The sequence below is a fragment of the Onychomys torridus genome, unplaced genomic scaffold, assembly GCF_903995425.1.
Source record: "Onychomys torridus unplaced genomic scaffold, mOncTor1.1, whole genome shotgun sequence".
Classification (NCBI taxonomy): domain Eukaryota; kingdom Metazoa; phylum Chordata; class Mammalia; order Rodentia; family Cricetidae; genus Onychomys; species Onychomys torridus.
In genome coordinates, this window is record NW_023413344.1 from 137,103 (window position 1) to 148,604 (window position 11,502).

General features: G+C 37.7%; 1 protein-coding gene across 1 annotated transcript; it reads left to right on the top strand.

The window, feature by feature from the left end:
- The first annotated feature begins 10,331 nt into the window (after positions 1 to 10,331).
- On the top strand, positions 10,332 to 11,288 carry LOC118576259 (vomeronasal type-1 receptor 4-like). The gene has a single exon (XM_036176577.1). It carries the CDS (start codon positions 10,341 to 10,343, stop codon positions 11,286 to 11,288), a length of 948 nt encoding a protein of 315 aa, XP_036032470.1. The 5' UTR covers positions 10,332 to 10,340.
- Positions 11,289 to 11,502: the final 214 nt, after the last annotated feature.

Below are 11,502 nucleotides of genomic sequence, written 5' to 3' on the forward strand. Positions count from 1 at the left end.
TTAGCTAACTTCCTCTCAGCACCATCTTTGTAGCTCATGTACGCCCCACGATCAACAAACAAAATAATACAATTTAAAAGTAGTGTACAGATGTAACAGAGAATCACTACAGAGAAATGTCAAAGGGCAAAAAACTCTTAAACAAATATCATCCTTAGCCATCAGGGAAACAAAAATTAAAACTATTTTGAGATTCCATCTTACACTTATCAGAATGTCTAAGATCAATAACAAAGTGAAAGTTTATGCTGAGGTGGATGTTGATCCAGGGTGACACTCTTCCATTGCTTGTGGAAGTGTAAACTTTTATCACCACTATGGTAATCAATATGGCAGTTCCTCAGAATACTGGAAAACAATTTACCTCAAGATCCTAACACTCTTGGACATAGCCCAAAAGATCCTCCATCCTAGCATAGTACACTTGCTCTGCTAGGTTCAGAATGGCTTTATTCATAATAGCCAGGAACAGGAAAAAAACCTAGCTGTCCCTCAACAGAAGCATGAATGAAGAAACTGTGGTATATTTACACAATGGAGTATTACTCACTTGTTAGACAAAATCACATCATGAAATTTGTAGACAGATGGAAGGAACTAGAGAAAAATCAACCTGAAAAAGGGAAACCCAGACAAAAAAGACAAACATGATATGTATTTGTTTATATGTAGATGTTAGCTGTTAAGTAATATATAATCACATTACAATAAACAGACCCAGAGAAATTAGGAGAAGAAAAGAGTTCTAGGAGGGATGAATGGACCATCATAGGAGGGGGAAATAGAATAGATTTTTTGGGTTGACTGTGGGCAGGTAGGTTCTTGGAACAGAAGAGATAAGATTGGGAAAGAGAGAGATGACAAAAACAAGTGAGCATTTAAAGGGCAATACTCCATTTACAGTGTTTTTACCCCAAACCTAGAATTGGAAATTTATTTCAATATATTAGTCACTTAGTGAGAAAAAGTTTTAAAATGTTTTATTAATTCCTGAGTATTTCATGCACAGCAATTTGATCATTTTTACTTCCTATGTCTCAAACTTTTCAAAGGTCCACTCGTACTTCCTTATCCCCAACTGTGAGTCCTCTTTACAAAAAAAAAAAACAAACAAACAAACAAACAAACATTAGGTCCAATTTGTACAATACATATACACCTAGGTGTGTGCCATCCAAAAGTGTGTGGTCAATTTACCAGGTCCCACAACTTTGAAGAAAACTGACTGTCCACCAGAAGTTGTCAATTAAGCAATCATAGGTTCTCAGATAGACATGGAGGTGAGAAATTTCATGTGATTGGAATGAGCATTACTCAAGACAGAGTTGTTATACTTAGATATTTTTAGTGAAACATGACAGTACACACACCAGTTTCAGAACTGCTGATTCTTATGAATAAATTTAAATAATATAATTTTGACTAAGTTTGTATTTGTTTTCATTGATAAAAGTCTTAAGTTTCCAGTAATATAATAATATTACTTATCAATATGAAATATTAATAACAATATCTTATGAGTATTTTATCTATATATACCCTATACAAACATAATGTAGTCACACAAATATGTGTACACACATATCTTAGAAATAGAGATCTGAACTTCAAAAAAATACAACAATTATAGATAGGCATAATAACGCATGGCTGAAGTTCCTTGATTTTCGTATATTGAGGAGTGAATTTCACTTAAGCTAAATAATTCCTGAATATTCTGGAAAATATGGAAGACACACACTTCATATAAAAAATACAGTGAAATTTAACATAAAATTACTTCCATGGCTTAGCTAAAACATTTTTTTCCTCTTTTTTATTATTTATATTTTAATTTTACACATCAGCCATGGGTTCACATGTCCTCCCCTTCCCGCCCCAAACCCCAACTTCCCCCATCACCTCCCCTCCATTCCCATCTCCTCCAGGGCCAAGACTCCCCTGGGGATTCATTTAAACCTGGTGGATTCAGTACAGACAGGTCCAGTCCCCTCCTTCCAGGATGAGAAAAGTGGCCCTGTGTAAGCTCAAGGTTCCAAACAGCCAGCTCATGCATTAAGGACAGGTCCAGGTCCCACAGCCTGGATGCCTCCCAAACAGTAGAAACTATTCAACTGTATCACTTATCCAGAGGGCCTGATCCAGTGGGGGCTCCACAGTCTTTGGTTCATAATTCATGTGTTTCCATTCGTTGGGCTATTTGTCCCTGTGCTTTTTCCAAACTTGGTCTCAACAAATCACGCTTTTACAGTCCCTACTCTTTGTCGACATTTGGACACCTAGAACTCCACCTGGGGACTGGCTGAGAATCTCTGCATCCACTTCCATCAGTTATTGGATGAGAGTTTCAGCACGACTGTTAAGGTGTTAGGCCATCTGATCACCAGACTACGTCAGATCAGCCTTTCTCTCGACCATTGCAAGCAGTCTACAGAGGATGTATCTTTGTGGATTTCTGGAGACATCTCGAGCACTCTGCCTATTTCTGTTCTCATGTGGTCTTCATTTATCATGGTCTGTTATGCCTTGTTTTCCCTTTGTGTTCATGATCCAGCAGGGATCTCCTGCTCCCCTAAGCTTTCTTTCCCTCAAATCTTGCCCTTCATTACTCCCAATGTCATCCAGGTTGTTCATACAGATCTCATGCATTTCTCTGTCATTGGGTGATCCCTGTGTCTTTCCTAGGGTCTTGTTTCTAGGTAGCCCCCTGGAGTTGTGTAGCAGTCTAGTCATCTTTGTTTTACATCTAGTATCCTCCTATGAGTGAGTACATACCATGTTTTTCTTTCTGAGTCTGGGTTACCTCACTCAGGATGATTTTTTTATAGAAACATCCATTTGCCTGCAAACTCTCTGCTGAGTAGTACTCCATTGTGCATATGTACCATATTTTCTTTATCCATTCTTCAGTTGAAGGGCATCTAGGTTGTTTCCAGGTTCTGGCTATTACAAACAATGCTGATATCAACATAGCTGAGCAAATACCCTTGTGGTATGATTGAGCATTCCTTGGGTATATGCCCAAGAGTGCTACAGCTGTGTACTGGGGGAGATGGATTCCCAATTTTCAAAGGAAGCACGATATTGATTTCCAAAGTGGCTGTACAAGCTTGCATTCCCACCAGCAGTGGAGGAGAGTTCCCCTTGCTCCACATCCTTTCCAGCATAAGCTGTCTTCTGTGTTTTTGATCTTAGCCATTCTGACAGGTGATATCTCAGAGTCATTTTGCTCTGCATTTCCTGGATAATTAGGGATGTTGAGCAATTCCTTAAATGTCTTTCATCCTTTTGAAATTCCTCAGTTGAGAATTCTCTGTTTAGTTCTATAGCCCATTTCTTAATTGGACTGTTGGGCATTTTGATAACTAATTTCTTGAGTTCTTTATATATTCTGGATATCAGCCCTCTGTCAGATGTGGGGTTGGTGAAGACCTTTTCCCATTCTGTAGGCTGTCGTTTTGTCTTGTTGACCATGTCCTTTGCTCTACAAAAGCTTCTCAGTTTCAACAGGTCCTATTGATTTATTGTTTCTCTCAGTGTCTGTGCTACTGGTGTTATATGTAGAAAGTGATCTTTGGTGCGAAAGAGTAAGATTGCCATTTTTACTATGTTAACCTTGCCTATCCATGAGCATGGGAGGTCTTTCCATTTTCTGACATCTTCAATTTCTTTTTTCAGGGACTTAATGTTCTTGTCATATAGCTCCTTCATATGCTTAGTTAGAGTAACCCCAAGGTATTTTATATCATTTGTGGCTATTGTAAAGGGTGATGTATCTCTGATTTCCTTCTCAGCCTGTTTGTCTATTGTATATAGGAGTGCTACTGATTTTTTTGAATTGATCCTGTATCCTGCTATGTTGCTGAAGTTTTTATTAGCTGAATCAGTTCCTTGGTTGTATTTTTGTGGTCACTCATATATACTATCATGTCATCTGAAAATAGTGAAAGCTTGACTTCTTTCTTTCCAATTTGTAACCTCTTAATCTCCTTATGTTGTCTTATAGCTCTGGCTAGAACTTCAAGTATTGTATTGAGTAAGTATGCAAGAGGGGACAGCCTTGCCTTGTTCCTGATTTTAGTGGTATTGCTTTGATTTTCTCTCCATTTAATTTGATGCTGGCTGTTGGCTTGCTGTAGATTGTCTTTACTATGTTTAGGTATGTTCCCTGTATTCCTGATCACTCCAAGACCTGTGTCATGAAGGGGTATTGGATTTTGTCAAATGCCTTTTCTGCATCTAGGGAGATGATCATGTGGTTGTTTTCTTTGAGTTTGTTTATATGCTGTATTACATTGATAGACTTCATATGTTGAACCACCCTTGTATCACTGGGATGAAGCGTACTTTGTCATGGTGGATAATTGTTTTGATGTGTTCTTGGAGTCTGTTTGCCAGATTTAATTGAGTATTTTTGCATCAATGTTCATGAGGGAGATCGGTCTATAGTTCTCTTTCTTTGTTGCATCTTTGTTTGGTTTAGGAATCAGTGTAATTGCAGCCTTATAGAAAGAGTTTGGTAATATTCCTTCTGCTTCTATTGTATGGAACAATTTAAAGAGTATTGGTATTAAGTCTTCTTTGAAGATCTGATAGAACTCAGTAGTGAAACCATCTGGTCTTGGGCTTTTTTTGTTGGGAGACTTATAATGACTTATTCTATTTCCTTAGGGGTTATTGGAAAACTTAAGTGGTTTATCTGGTCTTCATTTAACTTAGGTATGTGGTATCTATCCAGAAAATTATCCATTTATTTTAGATATTCCAGTTTTGTGGAGTACAGGTTTTTGAAATATGACCTGATGATTCTCTGGATTTCCTCATTGTCTGTTGCTTTTTGTTTCTGATTTTGTTAATTTGGATGCTCTCTCTCTTTGTCTTTTGGTTAGTTTGGATAAGGGCTTCTCTATCTTGTTGATCTTCTCAAAGAACCAACTCTTTGTTTCATTATTCCTTTGTTTTGTTCTCTTTATTTCTATTTTATTGATTTCAGCTCTCAATTTGATAATTTTCTGGCGTCTGTTCCTCCTGGGAGACTTTGCTTCTTCCTGTTCAAGGGCTTTCAGTTGTGCTGTCAAGTCCCTAGGGTGAGATTTCTCCAGCTTCTTTATGTGGGCATTTAGTGCTATGAATTTCCCTCTTAGCAATGCTTTCATAGTGTCCCATAAGTTTGGGTATGTGGTGTATTCAGTTTCATTGATCTGTGGGAAATCTTTAATTTATTCCTTTATTTCTTCCTTAACCCATTGGTGATTCAGTTGAGCATTATTCAGTTTCCATGACATTGTAGGATTTCTGTAGTTTTTTCTGTTTTTGAAATCTAACTTTAAATCATGGTGGTCCCACAGAACACAGGAGGTTATTCCAATTGTTTTGTATCTGTAGAGATTTGTTTGTGGCTAAGTATGTGGTCAATTTTCCAGAAGGTTCTATGGGGTGCTGAGAAGAAGGTATATTCTTTTTTGTTTGGGTGGAATGTTCTGTAGATATTGATTAAGTCCATTTGAGCTGTAACATCAGTTAAGACCATTATGTCTCTGTTAAGTTTCAATTTGGCCAATCTGTCCAGAGGTGAATGTGGGGTGTTTTCCACTATTAATGTGTTGGGTTTTTATATATGATTTATGCTTTAGTAATGTTTCTTTTACATATGTAGGTACCCTGGGGCTTGGGGTATAAATGTTCAGAAATGAGACTTCTTCTATGTGGATTTTTCCTGCGATGAATATGTAATGTCCTTCTTCATCTCTTTTGATTGATTTTAGTTTGTAGTCTATTTTGCTGGATATTAGGATGGCTACATGAGCTTGCTTCTTAAGACCATTTGATTGGAAAGTCTTTCCCAGCCTTTTATTCTTAGGAGGTGTCTGTCTTTGAATATGAGGTGTGTTTCTTGTATGCAGCAGAAAGATGAGTCCCGTTTTCATATACATTCTGTTAGTCTGTGTCTTTTTATAGGTGAATTAAATCCATTGATAATAAGGGATATGAATGACCAGTGATTGTTTGTTCCTGTTGTTATTGTTGTTTTTTGGTGGTGGTGTGTGTGTACTTCTCTTCTTTGGGGTTTACTGCTGTGGTGTTATCTATTGCCTGTGTTTTCATGGGTGTATGTACCTTCCTTAGGTTGGAATTTTCCTTCTAGTGCTTTCTGTATGGCTGGATTTGTGGATAGGTATTGTTTAAATCTGGTTTTGTCTTGGAAGGTCTTGTTCACTCCATCTATGATGACTGAAAGTTTTGCTGGGTATATTAGTCTAGGCTGGCATCCATGGTCTCTTATTGTCTGCATTTTATCTGTCCAGGTCCTTCTGGTTTTCAAAGTCTCCATTGAGAAATCAGGATTTTTTTCTGATGGGTTGGCCTTTATAAGTCACTTGGTCTTTTTCATTTGTTACCCTTAACATTCTTTCTTTATTCTGTATGTTTAGTTGTTTAATTATTATGTGGCAAAGGGAATTTTTTTTGAGGTCCAGTCTGTTTGGTGTTCTATAGGCTTCTTGCATCTTCATAGGCATTTACTTCTTTATGTTGGGAAAGTTTTCTTCTGTGACCTTGTTAAGTATAATTCTGTGTCTTTGGGTTGCTATTCTTCTCCTTCCTCTATCCCTATTATTCGTTGATTTGGTCTTTTCACGGTGTCCCAAATTTCTTGGACATGTTGGGTCATGACTTTGTTGGTTTTAGTGTTTTCTTTGACTGATGAATCTCTTTCTTCTATGGTATCTTCAACACCAGAGATCCTCTCTTCCATCTCTTGCATTCTGTTGTTTATACTTGCATTTGAATTTCCTGTTTGTTTACTCAGATTTCCTATTCTCAGCATTCCTTCTGCTAGTGTCTTCTTCATTTTTTCTATTTCCCTCTTCAGGGCTTGGACTGTTTCCCTTTTCATGATTTTCTTTCAGGGATTTATTGTTTTCTTCTGCTTTATTTGTCTTTCCTCCAGTTTCCTATAGCGTTTTCCCCATTTTTTTTTGTCTGTTCCTCTACTTTATTTTTGATTTCTTCTATGTAAGGCTTTAGCCTCTTCATGATGTTACTTATGAGGTTGTTTTCTTCTTCTTCTTCCATTCTCTTTCTGTTTCTAATTTCAGGTCTTTAAAATTGAACTAAAGCTACTGTCCACATCGGACAGTTATAACAAAACTCAAAGAAGGTGTCATACTAACAGGCAAGCAGTGACTCATACATTGTTACTGCTATTGGCCATTTATACACTCAATTAACAAAAAATAACACCTGCCATTTCTTTTAATGTTCAGGATGCAATAGGAGGGAATATAGATGAGGCAGTAGAAAACAACAGTGTATTCTAAGATTGACTATGGAGACTTTATCACTGCCCAATACATAAAATTATAATATCAGTGAATACTCTGTATCTGAACTGTTTACATTGTGGAGTCTTCTGAACTAGGAAGGAAGGCATCTCTCTTAATCTGGCTCATGGGGTCACTGAAAGTGAGTCTGTTATGATCGCTGTGAGGTCTTTGGAAGCAGAGAAATTGAGGAATGCAACTTACATCCTCTCTTTAAGAGGAAATGTGCAATTATGAGTCAATATTAGATAAATAAGTCCATGACGGACTGGCTTTTATGCATTGGCACAGTCATATCTGATGGGAATGACAAAAGTCATAAAGTCAGCCCAGCTTCTTTTTTAAATAGAGTTCTACATCAATACCTATTGTATATTTGGAATTTTGTCTTAGTCCATATGATTTGGGGAACATATTATTGTCTTCATCAGCATAAGGATGTAATTCTCTTTTAAAAATGATCTAAAATTGTTTATAATTAGAAAACAATTGAGTGCAGCTGTCCAGAATGCCAGAATGAAGACAAACTACCAGTGTGGAAAGCATTTTGTATCATTCAGTATTATCTGATAGCGCAAGATAATTTTCAAAGTGGATATTTTAATTCATATTTGCTATGGGATCCTTTATGAGAGGACTCCATTTTTTTGAAATGATGACTCACAATATATTTCTTTGTAAAATGATTGTGATCCAGATCCTCAAGGTCAAATGTTTTAGTTGGTGGTGTTTCAGATGGCCTGCCTATCTTAAAATATTGTGCCCATCACTATATTTTGTCTTTAAGTGTGTTGACTTAGCTTCTTTTGCTTGCATTCAGGGTCAGGTTTTCCTTTTCCAAAGATGACTTTTCTTATTCTTTGTTCTTCTTATAAGCTTTCTTTACTTCATCATCAGAAATAGAGCAATTTATAATTTTTTTCTTGAATTTCTGGTCAATTTCATCATCATACACAGCCTGATCCCCGTGGGTTACCTATGATGGAGGAGAGGCAGCTTTTTTCATCGGTCTTGGTTCCATTCCTCCATCCTCCTCATAGTAACTACTGCCCCTAGAAACTCTGGAAAGTCCTTTTTCCTGTAACCTTCCCTCCCTGTTTTGTAAAAGATGCACTGTGTCCTCATTTGTCCTCACCTCAGCCTCACACCACTTCTCCTGATTCCTTTTGTAGCTTCTAGATCTTTCTGTAGCACTCTTGGGACTGAGTTTGGGATTTCAGATATTCTTCTTGGAGTTGCTTGGCCACCTACAAATGATTCTGGACCAAATGGTTCTCTTGAATGTTTGATGCCAAATGATACATACCTTCCTTTTTTCAGTGTGCTATGAGCCCTGGTCTGGCCCTCTTCACTGCAAAAATCTCCATACACTTCTTTTATGTTGTTGAACCATCAATGCCAGCATTAGTCATGGTCTTTGTGGCTTAGTCTGTCCTTGGTGACCTCAGTGCATACTCATCCACCTGATCAATAACAACCACCTAAAACCCACCAGCAGCAATGTTATAGAATCCAGTCATACAAGAATTGTCATGTAAAAGTCTGTTTTGTGAGTATTTATTAATTGATCATAGGTTGCCACTAGGTATTTTTGGGTGGGCAGCAGGTTGAAACTCCAATGATTGTTACTGCATGCTATAAAAAATAAATCTGGATGTGTGGTTATTCTAAAAAGTATGATTACTTGGGCCCAGATATGTTTGCCTTCCATGTTACCATGTGGTGTAGTCTCCCTGACATTTTCAGTTCTTCCACTTTATTTTTGAACCTGGGGCGGTTGCATCTCTGACTATTACCATAGGCACTCACCTCTGGTCCAGATGGGAGTTCTGGGGTGGATGGGAGCTGGGGGCTGGTCTCTGAGTCTCAGGAAGTGGCTGGGGTCTCGAGCAAATGGGTGTGGGGGCAGGTTGTGGAGACTGCAAGGTCTGCCTGCAGTCTTGGGAAAAGGGGAGCCTTCCCACAGGTCTGTTGATTGGGCAGAAACTGGGGCCAAGTTGGGCAGGTCCTCCCAGCATTGTGCCCAGGGGTGAAACCCAGGGGTGGTTGCCTCTTTGACTATAACCCCAGGTACTCATCTCTGGTCTGGATGTGAATTCCGGGCAATAACTTTTTTCTTACATAAGACAATTGCAAGGTTGAGACCCGAAAACCATTCAGGAACATCAAAGTTTAAATTGAGGGTCAACAATAAGTAATTGCCTGAAGAGAAGAGCTTCTCACACAGCTGCCTCAAATACATTTTACAGTGGGTTTTAAAAGACTAAGAACTAAGAAAATCTATATCCTCACTAGCAATTGGCAGGGGGAAGTAAACTAACCAGCAATTTAACATAATACAAAAACATGAAGTTACTTGCATATTATGGCCACCAGTTTTTAGAAAAGTGTTGGCTACTTTCCCAAGAGATTATTAAATTGGTATGGGTGAAATAAAAATGCCTCCAACCTAGAAAAGAAGGAGGAATTTTTGCTCTGTAACATGACCATAATTACATTCCAAGTGGTATTGTAAACTTCTCATTACTTTTGTTTTAATTTTAGTTAAGCTATACAATAATAATCAATATATTTAAATTATGTAGGATTTATTGAATTTGTATTCTTTTACACAATGATAAGTAAATATCAGTATTTTCTGGAATAATGTTTGTTTATATGGGCTTAACTTTTCTTTGTTTCTCACAGGCCAACATCATATTGTCATGATTGCTAGATTCTCTAGAAAACCAAAGTTTCTTCTTTCATTAAGATGTGCATTCTGAGGTATTGAGCAAATTCACAGTGACATACACAGAATGTGATGACTTCTATCAAAGTTTTTGGGATGAGATCTTTTTATGTGCCTTAGTCTGGCCTTGAATTCCTCACTTCAAATGACCCTCTGCTTAAGCTAATCAGAAGCTAAATGGTTTAAAGATGCTTTTTTTACCATAAGCTATGAGCATTTGTTGTTATCCATTTTGACCACAGAACTAGCTGGGACATAATCTAAGGGAAGTTGTTCTGAATCACAGGATGGATTTCTGGATTCTTGCAATCAGACTTATTTTCTTATCACAAACTGTAATTGGAATTCTGGGAAAATTTTCTCTTACGTTCTACTATCTAGTACTTTACTATAGAGAATGCACATTAAAGCCTTCAGATTTGATTCTTGTGCACCTGATGACAGCCAATGCCATGATCATACTGTCTTTAGGAGTGCCCCACACAATGGCAGCATTTGGGTTGATGCAGTTCTTGAATGATTTGGGGTGCAGGATCCTAATATACATTCAAACAGTTGGCCGGAGTGTATCCATTGGTACCACCTGTCTCTTGAGTGTCTTCCAGGTCATAACCATCAGACCCAGGGAATTCTGTTGGAAAGATCATCATAAAGTCAAAGCTGAAAATTATATTGGTTGCTCCATTTTCCTCCTCTGGGGCTTCTATGTGTTAATAAATTTTATTTTCTTTGTGTACCCGTTTATCAAACTTAGTAGGAAAAATGTGACAAGAAAACGAGATTTTGGATACTGCCATATTGTAGGGAGTGATGAAATCAATGACTCACTCTATACAGCATTGCTGGTGTGTCCTGAAGTCTTTTTTTCTGTGTGCATTGCCTTGTCTAGTGGCTCTATGATTTTCATTCTGTACAGACACAAGAAGAGAGTTCAACACATCCGCAGCTCTCATGGTTACAATAGAACATCACCTGAGTCCAGAGCCACCCAGAACATCCTGATATTGTTGTCTACCTTTCTGATGTTCTATAGTCTCTCCTCCATCTTACGAGGCTGCATTGCTCTTTTGCATAATCACAATTGGTGGCTGGTGAACATCACTCCCCTCACTTCTCTGTGTTTTCCATCATTTGGACCCTTTGTTCTTATGAATCGTTGTTCCATTGTCTACAGGCTTACCTTGATATGGATTAGGAATAAAAATAATTTGATCTTATTTGAAGTACACAAATGATGACATTTCTGTGGGAAATTTAGTTTTCTAAATAACATCACCCTCAGAAGGTCAAATTTAAGTAGGTAGCACCTTGTCTTTCTAAGCTTAACCAAAATGAATATGCAAGTATTGTCAGCTGGTTGAATTAGCAACCTCCATGAGAGTTACAGCTACAAGATTATTCCCATTGCCCACCTGACATGCACATGAGCTGGCCAACCATCTAATAAAA

Coding starts and splice junctions, on each gene's coding strand:
- LOC118576259 (XM_036176577.1), top strand. CDS start 10,341: ATGGATTTCTGGATTCTTGCAATCAGACTTATTTTCTTATCACAAACT.